The following is an 18,366-nucleotide window of genomic DNA, read 5'->3' on the forward strand; positions in this document are numbered from 1 at the left end:
TTCCTCAGATTATACAACTCACGTGAAGGCTAAATGAATAGCACTACAAAACCTTTATACAATAAATAGAAAGCACAGGGGCCAGAACTTGGGACTGGAAAACTGAAATGCATCTGGACAGCAGTAATTGTCATTCAATTACCTAGAAATTATCTGAATGACATCCGCTGCTCTCAGTTTTATTATTTACATAGTTTCCTGACTGCTCTTCCCTGAGGTAAGCAGTGGCCAGGCTGTGTCCAGAGAAGCCGATAAGAACAGCTTATTTGAACAGCTCTGAAGTTTACTTTAGCTTCTTGTTTAAATACCCTCTACTACCTATTTCAAACAAACAGCTCACTTCATTAGAAAGGCAAACAGTTTAGCAGCAGCATACTACCACTTGAAGAGAATTAAACAAAGCTGAAAGAAAAAGGCTGCATTCGTCGCAAAGCATGGCAGTGATGTGCAACAGCACTTCCAAATACTTTTTTTTTTCCCTTAAATGCTTCACACATCCGGAATGTAAATATAGAACTGGCCCCCTTGGAAATCTACAAACCTTGGAGCAAAGGGCTCTGCACACACACTCACACACAAACATACAACCCCCCCCCCCCCCCCCCCCACCCCAGAATCCAAACAATCCATGACCAACCAAGTCCAATAGTATCACCTGCATACACAGACTTTGTTTTACTGAAATGAATCCTAGTAGCTACTAGTAACACAATCTGCCCCTTTAAAACAGCTTCTCTATGTTCCAACCATTTGTGTTGCATTTATTAACCACATAGTTGCATTCCTTCCTGCCACATATCATATTAATGATATAGAAAGGATGTTTTACTCTATAAAGTATCTATCAAGGCATTAAACACTGAGAAATATATAATGTAAATATATACACACATACTGTACCCTAGAGTGAAAGAGTAGTACAATGCAAGATGGAAAATGATTGTCTTGAGTGACACCCATGATCCAGACAAAAACATACAATGAGACAAAAAATATATATTTAAAAGTAGGCAACAAATTCCTATGAACCACCAGATTCTGGTTTATTATCACGCTGGTTTCTGCAGTGGACACATAAAGACTTTCAAAAGGCATTTGATTTTTTTTCTTCTTTTTTACTTGACTGCTATCTTTAAGTTCAAAAGTGAAGCGTCTGGAGCTTGAGGATTTACTCTATCCACCTTCTGTTTTCATCACCCAGATTTCTAATTGAAATAAAATAGATGCTGACAAAACATTGGCGCAGTCTTGTAAGTGTTTAGAGTTTTCCTTGAATTGGAACTGACTGGGCAATTGTGGGCTACAGCAGAGGAGGATAAAATCTGATGAAAAGTAATAAGTGGACGGCAGGAGACAGGGGAGGTACTGGAGTATTTAAGCACTGCATAGTAAAGTATTTGCTCTTGACTGCACCTCCACCCCATTCCAATCTTGACATACAAAAATGTGAGTTACATGGGCTTCAAATCACAAACGGAGAGAAAAAACACTCCAGTCAGTTGTGGTTTTTAACTTCATGAGGGAAGAATTGTCAAGGCTCAAGGTTCAAATTTACAAGCCCATGCCCGATTTACCCAGGAAGTAACTGACATGTATTCAGTTAGATATAAAGTCTGTATTTTTCCTTAGCGTGGCCAGTATGCTCTTAGTTGGATGACGTGCACAAATTTCTGATGATTCATTAGGAACATAATTAGAGGCAATAATCTGAAATGCCATTTTGGTTGACCATGGTCGCGTCACGTCCCACTGACAGTGTAATGACATATGTTTCTCTTTTTTTTTTTTGTCCATCCCCTCTACAGAAATTGCAGATTAACTTCTACACATTTAAATCCCTGAACACACTTCACACTTGGATAGGCAAAGTTTTAAGGCTATCGTTAAGAGTTAGTCTGAAAGCTCTTAACTCCAAATCTTCCTCATTTGCAATGTCTTTTCAGAAAGGAAAAAAAAACAACAAAGTTACCAAACTAGAAATAAACAACTCTAACATTTAATGTAGGGGCTTGTGAACAGTGTCCAATTGTCTCTTACTCATTTTAGAATTGTATTGCAGCTTTTTTTCTTTTGAGAACAGAAATTGCGCTTATGGCAATTTGGAGCTTTCGGATCTAGCCCAAATGTCTAAAAACGAACTGACTTTTACCATAAGCCTTTGCCATTCATTTTCCTGTTTTTAAATATATATATGGGTCAATTAAGAATGATTATAAAGAACCCTAATGAAAGGGTAATTGAAGATAAACTAAGACCAGTCTCATTAGTTTTAATTAAACAAACACTGAGTTTAACAAAATGTGGTTTAAAAGGGTTATCCCGCATGGTAATAAAAAAAAAGGATAATTGCATCACTTTTATTGGAAAGTGGAATGATTTATAAGAGGAAATGAAGTTAAATGCAGGAAACTCTGTGGTACTACTGTCAGTCGTTTTGAATATAACACGTCTTTCACAAAAGCCTGGGAGAGTCAGAATTCGAAGGGGCCTGTACAAATCATCACTCACAGTGAAGATATATTAAGAACCTGATTCAATTATTGTATGCAAGATTATGTGAAATGTGCATTTAGTATGTACCAGATCTTGAAGAACACTTAAAACGGTGTACAAAAATAAATAAATAAATACATAAGTAAACCAGAAAAGCCTGTTTACTGGGTTTCATTGTTTCTAAAGCAGCTATATCTCTAATATGAGAAGCACAAAGCCTTTCAAATTCTATACATACAGAGTGATCTGTTTTCAATTAGCCACTGTAAATGATTAATTAAAGTTTTTGAACTACTGGCTTGACTTTCATATAATGCCAAGAAACCTAAAACACTGAATGCTAGTAAGTTAAAGATCTCCCCAAGTTCCAATAAAATACTTTTAAAGAAAACTGCCATTGAAATATTGACCTGGTAGCTATTTTCTCATCTATGTGAAGGATGACTGAGCTGGGGAAAAAAATAGTACATTTGAACTGCAATGCCTTAACATTGGCCTGTCTTTTACAACCATCAGCATGATTCTTTTTCACTCCTTCACACTGCAGACAACACAGAAACGGAACGGCAGTGTCTTAGAGGGGCAAAGATCGAGTATAAAGCCATTTCTTTTATCTACTTGGTCACTAACTTATGAATGACTTATGTTATATAACCGAACATGCAAATACAGCCTGACAGACATGTTCCTCTTGGATAGGAGTTCAGCTATACAGTACCTACAGTGAGCCATGTCATAAAGCAGGATAGGCAGGTTGTGAAAAGCTGTGCAAAGCATCATTAATGGAACTCACTACTAGAAAAAACTGTTGAGATTTGCTCAAGGCCTGCTTTCGCTGTTTGGTTGGAACAAATGATGCTACTAGGTTAGGGCTGCCAAATTTCATTACAGCTCTTTTCTTCAAGCATATGATCTCACAGTTTAAACATCTTAATTTGCAGTGGTGTTTAGATTCAAGTGATGAATGGGAATCTGGTGTATATTTAAGTGTAATTTTGAAAGAAATTCAAGTTTGGTCTTCCTGTGTTGCATGCCGCTACAGATCCCTAGCTGTTTCTCCTGTTAGGTGTATTTGGAAACAGTTTCTGTGCCATCTAGTGCACAAGAATATTAAATATATCTACTAATCCTCTATTTATAATTATTTTTGTAGCTTTAATGGTACAGTTGAAAAAAAATATGGATAGAAAATAGATGTTAACGCTTGAATCCCGCTAATAGGGATCGTTTCATAGTGGTTGGATTAAGAAACTGATTTTAAAATGATTTAAGTTCATCTTTATGTTTTAAAAACAACATCCATTACATAGTGGGGCATTTTCTGTTTGTGCTCATGTACCCTTGGATTTATTGCAAGATAATTATGAATGTCATAATTATCTTTAAATTACATTATCTGTAGACATTCTAGTAGTCTGAGTAGGCTAAGGCAATTAGGCTAAGACAATTTCAGGAAATGACATTTTCCAAACTGAACTTTCTTTTCAAGTTTCTTTTTCATGGTTTATAACCTCAAGTTAAAGAGATGAGTACATACTGAGGAAAAACTACAGGATACCTTGCCCCTTGACTTTAACGTCCAACACTGCCATTCATCACTGTGCTACACACTGTCTGGGTCTGAATTTCCTTTACTTGTAAATCAATACAATCCTCTTTCCTGTCCCTTGTCTGAAATTTAGTATATGGTTTATAGGTAAAAAAAAATGACTGAGGAAGTCCATGCCACCGGAAAGTCACAGGAGACAAGGGGTGCAGGTAGTGCCTGCTTGTAATGGGAAAATAATTCACTCCAAGGTAAAAATGTGACTCAAACACATGTTCCTGGAATTGCAACAATTGATTAACAAGTAAATAAAGACATTTAGCCTTTGTGCCAGGCAGATCAGTGCTTGAAAAATCTACATGGCTTAAAGTTTTACGTGATTTGAAAACACAACATTTTCAATGTTGAAAAGGTGTGGGGGGGGGGGGGGGGGGGGTAGTTATTTCTTCTGGCAGTCCAGTCATCCTGATTACAAATATAAGCTCAGCATCTGTAAGAAATTTATAAAGTGGACTCGCTTTTAACAAATTTCTACCAAGCAATTTGCACACAGTTAGCTCTTTGTTTAATCGAAAAATATGCACGGCCCCTGATTGTATGTTCCTGTTTTTTCCCCCCTAATGGCTTGGAGTGAAGGTTATTTCATTTGGTCTTTGGGGAGCAGCAATCTATCTAATACATTTTCTGAATTATTTCAGATTGAGCTGAGCTGAACATGAGAACAAAGCTCTGCTTCCAGAACAGAAAGGCTGACTGAACTCCCAACTGGGAAGATTTACTCAGAGATTTAATAGCAGAAACACTGGAAAAAATTGCAAGCCTTTCTTGTTTGTAAAATTTAACATGGACTGAAATGTTTCCTTTCCTTTATGTATTCTTGCTCACAGATTCTGCTACATATGAACATGAAATAATTGTGTGATGGTTAAGCTGCCCATAAATAACAGTAATATAATTATAGCAATGTAGGGGGCTCCTGAGTGGTGCATCCAGTAAAGGCTCTCTACGTGGAGTGCAGGATGCGCTCTATAGTCTGGACGTCGTGAGTTCGAGTCCAGGCTATTCCTTTGCCGACCGAGGATGGGAGCTTCCAGGGGGCGGCACTCAATTGGCCGAGCACCGCCCAGGGGGAGGGAGGGTTAGGTCGGCCAGGGTGACCTCGGCTCACCGCGCACCAGCGACCCCTGTAGTCTGGCCAGGCGCCTGCAGGCTTGCCTGTAAGCTGCCCGAGAGCTGTGTTGTCCTCCGACGCTGTAGCTCTTGGGTGGCTGCATGGTGAGTCCGCAGTGTGAAAAAAAGCGGTCGGCTGATGGCACACGCTTCGAAGGACAGCGTGTGTTCGTCTTCGCCCTCCCGAGTCAGCGCAGGGGTGGTAGCGGTGAGCTGAGCATAATTAAATAATTGTCAATTCCAAATTGGGAGAAAATAATAATAAAAAAAATAAAATAATTGGCAACGACTAAATTTATAAATAAATAAATAAATAAATAAATAAATAAATAAATAAATAAATAAAATAACTATAGCAATGTTAAAAAAAAAAAAAAAAGTAAAGCTTTAAAAAAAACGATCCCGGGGCACCGTGTATTTACACTTCACAAAGATGCTGATTTGTTTCTTAACACCATTTGTGCCCCCAGGCCAATTTTATGGGCACATTTCCTGCTTGTCAAGTGCTCAGGCCATAATTCATCAACCAATTTCTCTAACTGGCTCTGAGAAATCCAAATTGAAACCAATGGACCAATCTTCCAGGGGTGACCTAAAATGGGGTGACCTTCACCTAAAATGCTTCAACACACCTATTCTCATAAATATAATACAGGGCACTTTTTACTCAGTTGTTACTTGTAGGATATACAGTGAAAACAGTTATCACTTGTACAGGTAGGTTTTTATCCCTCATATATCAATGATGAAAACAGGACTCCATTCCACAGCATTTTAGTCATTCGATTTTTCTAAGAGCCTAATAAGTCATACCCTAGTTAAATTACACAAAATGCAGAGGTCAAAGGCTCTGGTGTGTGCCTAATTAAGCTTACAGGAGCATGGAAAGACTGAATTTGTCTAATTTTTAACTGCAAGGTTTGTTTAGTAGTTGGAGTAATCATAATGTAAACCAGATTATTTTAAACATTATTGATGCATGTGTTGAGGACTCCAGGTGCAAAATCAGTTGTTTCCCAAAATGACCTAATGGTATCACACTGCCTGTCTTAGAATTATTATTCATACGGTATGAGAACATCCATGCTGAGATGCAGCAGGTGTAGTGCATGAATCTTTCCATACCAGTGGCCTTTCTCTCTGACTGTGTTAGACAGCCCATAGATATACTGAGACCTGATGATATACTTCCCTTAGATTTCAACCTGTGAAGCGTTATAGTCTGCTAGGAGTTAAGATACTTGAGAGAAAATCAATTGTACATTTTTCACACGTAGCTGAAACAAACCTAGTGAGGCAGGTGTGAATCATACTGCCGCTTTATGCTGGCTAAACATATTTAGCAAGTCATTTACAAGCAAAATAAATAGGTTGTTTCAGATCCAATACATATCACCTTCTACAGTTGCACTACAAACTCGCTGAAGCTTAATTGGCAAAGCATTAAGTGCTTTCTTGATAATTATCTTCCCATCTCTCCTCACTGTGTTCTATATGCTGAAGCTGGTTATCTTTTCAACCCCTCTGCTGTCCAAACTGCATTTGCAAGCACTGTAACCTAATAAAGGAAAGGTGCCCTTTGTTGTTATACCAAAAAAAAACAACTTAATTTAGTGTAATAATCATTAGCCTACAATTCAAGTCTTCTGGGCTATTCTCTTTATCCAAACATTGACAGATCCAAGAGTCGCTGGCATATGAATTGTCAAAAGAAGGGAATTTCCTGAAAGGTGCACTCGATACATTTTCTTAAATTGACTCCAATTGCTTCCAATGACAAATATAAACAGAAACAAAGGTAACTCCATAAATAGCAAAATGCTACCATCAGCACACATTTTCACAGAGACAGCGACTGGAAAAAAATAATAACAATAAATTAAAAAAATAAGTCTTGTGTTATAGTTCACCCAGGTGGTACCAAGGTCCCTGGCTGGGCAAACAGACAAAACCATCCCATGTAAACCTTAAAGAGGATTAATCCTTAAGGACCACTGTAATGAGACCTTAAAAGGCTCAACAGCAGCAGTCTGTGATTGAGGAAGCGGCAGTCTGCTCCCAGAAGTCTCCTCTAGCTGAGCTACATCAAAGCGAGCTGGGAGCAGACAGCAGGATTCTGCAGGAATCCCTTATCTCAGTGCTAGCGGATGCTTCTCTGATTGTCTTGAACTGCCACCTGTCCCAGGCATCTTTGAAGGCAACGCTAAGCCTGTGATGGATCTGACCTCCTTGAGCTCAGACTCTTTTATGTCTTTCTTCATTTTCTGGTCTGTTACATTTTCCCTCTCTTGTGCCGCTCGCTACATGGAGCACAGGGAGCTGTGATACAGCAAGATGCTTTACACTCACAATCTCACAATGGAAGACAACCCATACTCCAAAGAACATTTAATTATGAACATTCTTCAGCTGCTTCTTGTGTTCTAATAAATCCAGGAGTGGTGGATGGCAGGGATGCTAATCCTGTAGTAATCCGGGGGAATTCGGATCACACCAGAAGCAGCAAATCAAATTTAACAAAAGCTTGCATGAAATAAGCAAATCTATTCAAAAGAATGCCTCATAATTGAATAGGCCAAATAATAATACTAAAAAAAATAGCAATATTGTAAACCCCTTCTATCCACAGCCTCTTTGTTTTTAATTAGATGCCATACATTTTTAGCAACGAAAGGCTGAAGTATACCTTAAATATGAAAATAAATTTAAATAAAACAATCACTCAAACACCTACAAACCACCTCACTTTTCTATAGCCCGTCCTTTAATAAGGAATATGAATTTGCCTGATGCTTTCATACATGGTGATTGAAAACTAAAGTCTAATTTTGCATCTGTGAGTAAAATATTTTCTGGTTTTAAAAAAAGGGAGAAGATGGAAGAAAGTCTTTCCAACAGCCTGCAGCATGCCCCTGGCATTATTAGAATTAATGCAGCTTTATTTTCTTTTTTTTAAAAGACAAACTTAAGGTATCCCTAATTATCTAAACAATTCCAACAAGATCAACTTTTAGTTGGTGAAAATGTGTTTGAAGTGCAGATGTATCATTAAAAATAAAACTTGCCACTGCTGTTTAAATTTGAGTTAAATGTGGCTGTGAGACAGAGACTAAGTTAAAGTAACGCTGACACATATGAAGTTAGGTGGAGAGACTCACCTTACATGTTGTTTTTCAATTTTAAATACATTTTAAAGGCTCTCCCAAATACATAACAGCTGCCATGAATCCCTTTCATACATTTTCAATAAACATGAGAAATTGCTTCTGGACGAAAAAAGTAACTGACAAAAACAATCGTACCATTACATTTGGTTGTATGTGGCAATTTTATCGTTTAGTAGAATAAGTCCTTTGATGAAAAGCACAAGTCTTTGAAGTACTGGTCTGGTACAGGGTGTCAAAAACATAGTACTTTACACCTTTCAAAAGTTGTTAAATCACACAACTTTGACTCTTCAATGGCAAGATGAGAAGCACGAATTGCTTTGCATGATTCATGTTTTTGGCTTTTATTAGGCCAGCTCCTGGCACCGAGATACTCAAGCTTGTTTTCTGAGTGGGCCTAATTAAATTCCTTTTACCCTAAACACCAACCCTCGCAGCTCTGCAAAGGAACACGTCTCCCAGCAAATCATTTATTTTACCCAGCTGTTAAGAATCTGTTAGAGTTGGAAAATTACAACTGAAGGCATTTGGTAGGATAAACAGAAAGCACACATTTTCCAAAATTCTGGTTCTAGGATTAAACACGCTTCAATCTGCCAAAAATGATTTCCCCTTCCTTCAAGATCAGAAATCCTACAATAATCTAACCTTTTACAAACAAAAAGCTGGACAATCTATCATAATGTCTTGATTTTGCATAATAGATGCTGTTCATATAAAACAATACATTTGTATTTCAATGTTACGCTGACTAAAGAAGGGCTGTGTTTATCTTTTGATGATTTGATTTGCTATAAAAGTTTATGTTTACACACTGATCCACAGGGCTTAATTTAGAAAGGGAATTTCACAACAGTCAAATATTTGCTAGTGATAATTACCACGTTAGGTTATGAGATGAAGAGCCAGGAGCTGAACATAAGTTGAAAAAGTTGTTTCATGTTTTTATTTTCTACAATACTAAAACAGCTGAGTTATCCCTTGTAATTGTATTATTGGTACACAGTACAGAAGACTTTAACATAGTTAATGAGAAGCTACACTTCATTATAAGCATCACTGTGAAGTTTTCACAACAGAATAATGCTTGAGCAGGGAGAAAGGCTAGTCAATACTAACTCACAGGGGGACTAGTATGCCTTTTTGCATGATTAGGTCCCCCTTCTTTGTTGACCTGCTATTGTTGTATTCACCAACTGGTCTGCAACAGAGATAAACAGCAATTGGTGGTGGTTTCTAATGATAATGAGATGAAAACTTCAAGTATTAAACTTTCTTTAACTACCGTACTTCAAGGTTTTCACTTAACTGCCACAAGATGGAAAAGGATTGTTTGCATAAAATGTCACAAGTACATGGTTTCTCCATATGTCACTGGGGGCCATTATACCAAAGCCCACTAATGCCCAATAATGACAGAGTTGAGGCCACCTGACTCATGTTGCCTGTGACCGGAGTTGTACTTGTGGACTACAGAAATAAGAAAGAATACAATTTTGTAGAAAAAAGTGGTAGTTAATTGATGTAATAAGCTGTTTATAAAACACTGCACTTTCCATTAATTTATACAAATTATTCATTTCTCCTTTGTGTGCGCTAATGATGTGATTAACAAAAAAAAAGAAAAAAACATACCAGGGGCACTAAAACGGTAAAGGCTTGGGATTTTTCATAGCTATTAAAAGCTCATTGAGCTAAGAGTCTTTTGCCTGCTGTATTTAACTCCACTTATTACAGTCGGTTTATAGCTTGCAAACTGGCTTTTTAACACTAAAGCACTTGTCTAGCTAACAACTCATGTTTGATAGTTGCTGAGGTTTTGAAAACATGTTCCTCTACAATTACCTCTAACCGAAGCAAGAGCCAAACAAATTATTTCACCATTGATAGTAATTTAAACACAGCTGCCTTAGTCTATATAAATGATATACAAACAATAGTTATAAAAGATCCAACTCTTACATGCCCAAATGTTAGTCAGCTGAAGGAAACCGTGCAGAGCAATGAAATACTTTATTCAGCAAGTTTAATGATGAAGAAGAGACCCACAGATTATCATGGCTAATCAAAATAGCTGACTGGTAACAATATGCACCCAGCTACCTCCAGACCCTCATCGCTCCCTACACCCCCACCCGACCTCTCCGCTCCGCCTGCACTAGAAGACTGGCTGTACCTCCTGTACGCTCCCCTACCTCCAGAGCCTGCTCCTTCTCCACCCTCACCCCGCAGTGGTGGAACGACCTTCCTACAGATGTCAGGACTGTCCAGTCCCTGACCACCTTCCGGCGCCTCCTCAAGACATACTTCAGACAACACCTGTAAAACTCAACTCTTCCCTTCTGGAACATATAGTAGTATTTTGTATTTTCACCTTGTGGCAGGGTGGAAGCCCTACACATGGTAAATATGTAATTTTATTGTATATTTTTGCGTTATTTGTTGTAAATTGATTTAATTAATTGTTTAACTGCTGTGGCGCTCCGCTGGGGATGATTACCTGTCTGCGTGGAGCAGCAGCTGAAAGCAATGAGCTGTTCCAGCAGGCAGGTGGGCGTGTCTCAGTGGTGCGTTAGTATAAAAATAAAGCGATCACTGTGATCAGGGCTGCTGCAAGGCCTGCCGTTTTCACGGCACCTTTGATTTATAGTTTGTTGTATTGTGTTTTTATTTTTAGTGTTTTTACAGTCTTGTACCGTCCTCTGTGCGCTACCATTGCTGGTAGCGTCACATGACATTATTGTTTGCTTTTTTGTTTTATGTGTTAATAAATCCTGAGCGCCGTGCTGGCGTGTTTCACTGCACTTCTGTGTCTCCGTGCCTCCACTCCAGCTCTCACCTGCCTGTCTGCCTGCTTCAGTGCAGGGACAACACGCAAGAACGCCACACACCTGCACTCGTATCTAACCCTGATGTAACTATCAACACTGTTATCTCTTATGCTCTTGAACTGCCCCGATATTAAATGTTTTGTATTTGCTCTTATTAGGACTGAAGTCATTGTATTTTGTATCTTGCTCTTAATTGTACTGTAATTCTTAATATGTATTTTTTGTATACAACTGTAATTTGTCCTGGGCAAGGGCGACCGCTAATAAATAAATAAATAAATAAATAATAATAACAACATGTAGTATAAGCACCAAACTGGCTACTTGAATGGACGTAAATATCTGATTTGAAATCCAAGATCCAAATCTAGACACTACAGTAACAGATGATTCATGGTATTGGTATTGTTGCTTGCAAATTATTAGATCTTTTTTATATTTTCTTTTGTAGATATGTGTTCATCAGGGCTTTTAGTTTTTATACCATCTGGAAAGGGAACTCCTCAAATCAGAATAAAAAAATAATGTTGATGCTTTATTTCTTGTACTATCTGAGCACAGCCGGGTAACACAGTTACCAACGTTCCCCTGTGAATACAAAATATATAATTGCATCTGATGTTCGTTCACTGTTTACGCCATTTTTTTTTTAATGGGAGGGAGTTTTATCTTGGATAAAATGTAAAATAAGAAAATCTATTTATACCATACTAACTTTTAACACTTATTCACACCATGTGAATAAAATAGTTATACTAAGTAGTGTAGTTTTTGTTCACCAAAAATTTGCCTTGACACTTCCAAGCTTTTTCACAAGTTAATTTGGTTAAATTTTAAACAATGCCAGGGGCAAAAATGTATAAGGTACATGTATTTTATTTCAAGGGGTATATAAACACACACACACACACACACACACATACAATAAAACAGTATTGTAAGGGCTAGCATGGTGTCTCTAAAGAAGTGCTACATCACAAAGACAACAGCCAGGTGCTAATGGCTCCAGGTGTTGGCATATTAGTTACAATAAACACTGACAGCAGAGAACAAAGAATTGCCCCAGTCACAGCTCTAACAGTGTTCTTTGCAAGCGCTGCAGTATGGCAGGGTTCACACCTGTGACAAATTTAGGAGGTGAAGCAAAGGGTCGCTGAGGTCAAAGTGGCATTTGCTAGTGTAAAGGTCACACTCATTGTGCCGCAGGTTTTCAGTATCTGGCACCACTCTCGTCTCTTCACATAGTTCTAATGTCCTCAATGTATTAAATACACATATTATATAAAAAGGGGGTTTGTATTGTCAGAATTTGGATTCACATAGATTTTTTGAGCAAACAGTGCCCCAAAAAATGGTGTCCGACTGTGGGTTTAATTGGCAATTTAATTTAATTGTCTTTGTAGAGTTCTACTTTTATTCTTAAATGAGTAATCATTATTGAGCCATGACTTATAAAACACTGAGGTAAAACAAAACAAAACTATAGTTTTAAATACTTTCTGCAATTAATTTGGATATAACTTCTGGTTTAAAAAAAATATATAGCTTATTTTGCCTTTTGATTTTTCCAAATGTAATGTTTCTTCAGCTATTACACTTACTGCGCTACCTCTAGCAGATCCAATCACTTTGTTGGCGCTGCTGGGAGAGGAGAGGGAATTAGCCACTGCCTGAACTAATAACCAATGTCTGGTCCTAATAAGCAGCTGGCAGCATGTGGGTCAGTGAAGGATCTTCATTCATTTACCAGGTTTGCCCTTAAAAGGCAACTGCTGACCCCATTGCTAAGGAGAGAAAGCATCCGTCATAATTCAGCCTGAAACGATGGAGCACCAGGGTCCAAACGTGTAACCTTTTGATGCAAAAAAAAACCCCATATGTGCACAAGCGTGTGTAGCGACAAGCCTGAATCTTACCTGTGCTGCTTACTGTTTCCCTGCCAAATGCATTCACTTCATGATAGACACTGTCGTGGCCAAAAGGCCAAGAGTTGAAAAGTTGGAGCCGAGAGGTTCTGTATTGAATTCCATTTCACCCACTGACATGCTATATGACCCTTGGGCAAGTCACTTAACCTCATTGTGCCTCTGTACCACTGAGCTGTAAAACTGGATACCCTACAGTAAATTAGATTTGGCAGCTTGGTTGGGTTATGTGAAGATAATTGACAATAATGCTCTGGTTTCAAGATTGCTTCTTAAGGTTGGCGTAACAATTTCATTTAGTAACTACTTGATTAAGGGACCCTGAATTAAGACCACTAGAACAAATGTTCCACCCCTGAAAAAAAAAAAGAAATAATTTTTTTTTTTGCTACTAGTGCTGGTCATTTATTTGCAAGATTAAAAACTCCACCAGCAAGATATGCAGTCAAATTAAGGTAAAACTAAACAAGTACTCATTTTATACAAATGCAAGAAACAATAGCCTCCTTTCCTTTCCTGTTTCTCTTTCACCAGTCACACTGCTTCTAGAAAGAAAAAAAAATAATTGTCGAGCACTTTGATGCGAACCCTGATGGGGGAACATTCCCATTTGCTGCCAGACAGCTAATGAAGGACTTAAATGAGCTGTTTTTTTTTTTTCATACTAACTTTGCCGATAAACTGTTCACTAATCAGATGTCTTCAGAAATCATTCATCTCGCTAATGACCATTTACCTTCAAATTGTAAACATTCTGTATAACCTACAACCCCCCTGGGTTCCAGCCCCCCATATTTACAGTAGGCCTCTCCTCCACAGACAGTAATTCAAAAGTCATTGTTCTGTTTGGTGTGAGAACTGCCGGCAGCCAGACTTTCCCAGCTTGTGCAATTGAAGAAATATTATACTTTTGTATATTAGTCGAATTACAGGACCAACAGATGTTTTTCTTAAATCAAAGTAAGGTCAGGAGAGTGAAAATAGTGCAACTAAATGAGTAAATCCTGCAGTGAATTAAGCATATCTTTAATAAGATTTGCAGGTATCACCATCCAATTATACTGTTCTTTCTTTCTTTCTTTCTTTCTTTCTTTCTTTCTTTCTTTCATCTCTACAGGATAGTCCTATGAGGAGATGCATATAAGAACATAAGAACATAAGAAAGTTTACAAACGAGAGGAGGCCATTCAGCCCATCTTGCTCGTTTGGTTGTTAGTAGCTTATTGATCCCAGAATCTCATCAAGCAGCTTCTTGAAGGACCCCAGGGTGTCAGCTTCAACAACATTACTGGGGAGTTGGTTCCAGACCCTCACAATTCTCTGTGTAAAAAAGTGCTTCCTATTTTCTGTTCTGAATGCCCCTTTATCTAATCTCCATTTGTGACCACTGGTCCTTGTTTCTTTTTTCAGGTCAAGTCCCAAGTCCCCTGGGTCGACATTGTCTATACCTTTTAGGGTTTTGAATGCTTGAATCAGATCACCGCGTAGTCTTCTTTGTTCAAGGCTGAACAGATTCAATTATTTTAGCCTGTCTGCATACAACATGCCTTTTAAACCTGGGATAATTCTGGTCGCTCTTCTTTGCACTCTTTCTAGAGAAGCAATATCCTTTTTGTAACAAGGTGACCAGAACTGAACACAATACTCTAGGTGAGGTCTTACTAATGCATTGTAAAGTTTTAACATTACTTCCCTTGATTTGTGCCATAAAAATTCGATAATCAAGGTAAAGACAAGTGCCCAGTGGTTAAAAGAAGTCCATTATCACTCTCTTTTAAAAACTGAAAAAAACAAACCGTGTGTCTTGTTCCAAGAGGAAGGGAGTTCCAAGAACTTGAAGCCATAATTAGATCTAACTTCAGGATTGTGTAGGGTGCTTAAGCATACACCGTTTTATATCACTGCTCAGCAAAAATAAACTTGATAACTTGAGGCCTGTCAACTCCTTTTTCAATACCTTATTTCAAAACCTTATTATATCTTCTTTTTTTCATGTAATGTTGAGCATTCCAGAGGCATCTCTATTATGCTGTGATTCAAAGTAAGTCTGGGGAAGCTACAGTATTCATGTGTGTGAGCTGCATGGGCAGTGCATATACTGTTTTTATACATTTTCTTTTTTGGATGTTTGTAATTTTTTTCTATGGAATCTTGTGAAGCTTGCAAATTCTTGACGCATTAAGTTCTGATTTGAAAGTCTGAGCTAAATTTCATAGCTGAAAGTTCTAACTTCAAGTAGCTAAGTCTGTTACCCTTAGTCTGAGCTGCATGTCACTTATTGTGTCACTAGGCTATAACATTATTTAAAACATTTGTATATTAGGGCTGGAACAAATATTTAAATATTGTTTGAAATTTATTCAGAGACAAAAATGAGCTTGTTCATATTTGGTGCATTAGGTACTGCAGAAAAAATTGTACAGAAAAGTTTAAGGTAATTTGATGTAGTGCTGGGCTAAATTAGATCAATTACTTACGGTAATGGTGATCCATATAACCATTTCTTGGGTCCATCGCGAATAGCGTCCCGCGGTAAGGGACCGAGTGTTCGGCCAGGTGGGAAAGGGATCCATGGATCTCCTTTTTCACCAGTGAGGCTCTCTCCTCAGTAGATGTTGAGGGCTCCTCACTGATTTTTCCAAGACCTTGTCCTCCTGAGTGCGACTGCATTGAGATTGCGTTTCTTCTTTCTCTCTGATAAGGCTGTCCAGGACTTTCATCCTCTGAAAGACAGTAAGTAAAAGCATTTTAAATCTCCAAGAATATAGCCTAAGAATCAGGCTTTCATTCCACTCCAAAAAGAAATGTAAAATATCTTGTATTACTGCAGTCACAGAACTCATTAAGGCTGTTACAGTAGGTTAGGGCGCAACATGTAATCACTGTGTGTAACTGTAATGTTAATGTGTGATCTGAGAATTGTAATGTTTTTATATGCTCTGGACACTCATCAGCTGTTTTGATGAAGTGCATCTATATTCATTAGTGAGTTCCACTTTGGCCAATAATTCCTTCTGTAATCTCAGCATGCAACACATTTCCTACACAGATGGTGATTCTTACAAAATATTAATCACATTTTTTTTCTTTTTTTTTGTCCATGACTAAAATCTTTTACAGTATATTTTGTCATTTTGAGTTTGAGATGGCAATAACAGTCTTTTACAGCAAACTGATATCAGTAGGTCTCTGTTAGAAGGGAGTCCAAGTCTCCCAGCTTTATTTTGAAATGTACATATGTTCTCAAAACAAACATCTACCTATAAATATTTTCCATCAAATGATTAATTTAAACAAACTAGGAACTGAGATAGAAAGCATGTTTAACTCGTTAAAAAAAAACAAAAAAAACAATAGTTTTGCATGCTTGCAAGCTATAAAACATTTGTTATACATTGCCTCTCTCTTGAGGCCAAATGAAAAATCTGATGGTCTGTGAACCTTTTCAAGCAAACGAGTAGAAAGCAAAACATGTTGAAGGGCTGTCCACATTGCAGGGGTTTGAAACTATTCATGCAATTATTCTGAGTTCTCCTCCAGAGCATTAACCACAACACAACACAGGGGCAAGCAAGCTGTCCCGTCTTGTTCTGTTCAATAAGTTTTAAGTAAATGCAGGCAAGGCTGAAGCCAGGCCAAATTACTGACAGAAAGGCGCTGCCTGCCATGGCAACAAGTGTGACTCCATAGCAAATATGTAAGAAAACAACTCAGTCATCAGCAGCATCTGCCAGTGAACTCAAACAGACAAACAGAAGACAACTGTTATTGCACTGGATTTGGGCAAAAGCCAGCTACAGGGTCAGGAGATACAGTCAATTCACAAAAAAAAAACTTCAGGACAGAATTCAGCACTGCTATTACTTTACAGCACTTCAGTGGGTAGGCATGAATTGCTATCAGAATGCCCAACTTATATATCAAAATGACTTGTCTTTACTTGTGCTTTCTTACCCTAAAACATGTTTTTAAACTGACTGATTTAGGGAATCTGAGGTGAATTCCCAACTGCACTGTTCACTCCTACTAAATATGCATATTCATAACAAGCCTTCTTTTTAGTAAAACTGCAATATTTAAAAATGTGTAATGCACCACCAACACAGGCTTTAGAAAATGAGTGCCCCATCTAAGTTTTTATTTGACATGATTTTTTTGTGAACAATCAACACTACCACAACATGAAACACACTAACAATTATTTGATATCGAATGTGCAAAAGAAAAGAAAAATACTTTATTTTTTTAAAAAAAAAGCTTATTCATCCAGGTGCATGCATTATTTCCGGAGCAGACAATGCTTTTATAATGAAACCCATGTTAAAGACAGTATATTTTATGCCCAGGCTTCATTATCTATGCAGTTTTCTTCTAATCTGCTAACAGAAGATAATCCTTGGTGCTAAACCCAAACCATTGTTTTGCTCATAAAAAAGAGACTCCAGATTCTTCAGTAATACTTACAGCTAACTCCAATAGACCCACCGACTCAGCCTCTGAAAGTTGTGCTTGAGTTTTCCCAAGCCATGTGGTCTCTCATGTGAGCGAGCAGTGTGTTTCTTTCTTAGGACCCTGGCCCCTCTGCCATACCCTTCCTCTTCTCCTCCCTCTCTTGCTCTTCCCTCTCCCTCACCCATTTGAATATTCACAAGTGGCTGGAACCCTGCTAAGTTTGCCAAGCTCATTCGTATTCTTCCCTCTGTTCCTTTCAGCGAACTTACTCTGTATTCAGGCAGCTCATTCTAGCTGAGGGGGTCAAGCGGCTAATCATTAAATCAAACTCATGTCACACCATCACAATCAGCCTTTACAGAGAGAAGGGTTTATTATTTCAGTTTATGCAAAATAAATGGTTTTACAAATACTCCCCAAGCAGGGTCAACAGCAGCTTGAATTGCAAAGCAAACTTATCTGGACTATCGACTAAACTAAGAGTGCTCTTTTATTGACTTTAGCAAGTGCTCATCCTAAGGCACTGCCACAGGTAGGATTTCTAGGGGGCTAATCTAACTTCTCTGAATTAGTGTCTGTAGAGATGCTGCACAAAGCTCTTTTCAGTGTGGTTTGTAGCTCTTCAAAACTCCAGTCCCCGGATCATTCCTACTGGGCAAACTCACACCACTGTCTAACAGCAGGAGGGGCGGTGGGAGGGGGCTAAATTGAATAGTTGGGTTTATGAAATCATTTCAGAACAAAGTGTCATTAATAAGTCAATAATACATCTATATATATAT

The 18,366-nt window shown here is 38.1% G+C and overlaps 1 protein-coding gene across 4 annotated transcripts in view; it reads right to left on the minus strand.

The window, feature by feature from the left end:
• Window positions 1–18,366, minus strand: part of LOC117400529 (transcriptional activator GLI3-like) — a 122,461-nt gene that overhangs the window by 63,490 nt on the left and 40,605 nt on the right. For 3 of the 4 annotated variants that reach the window (XM_059023069.1, XM_034000629.3, XM_059023070.1), the window contains one exon: window positions 15,610–15,855. In XM_059023069.1, the coding sequence (XP_058879052.1) occupies window positions 15,610–15,855 (246 nt within the window). Of the gene's footprint in view, window positions 1–15,609; window positions 15,856–17,596; window positions 17,713–18,366 lie in introns of those variants that run through there. The other variant, XM_034000630.3, reaches the window with a different exon arrangement.

The sequence above is a fragment of the Acipenser ruthenus genome, chromosome 4 (assembly GCF_902713425.1).
Source record: "Acipenser ruthenus chromosome 4, fAciRut3.2 maternal haplotype, whole genome shotgun sequence".
Taxonomy (NCBI): Eukaryota; Metazoa; Chordata; class Actinopteri; order Acipenseriformes; family Acipenseridae; genus Acipenser; species Acipenser ruthenus.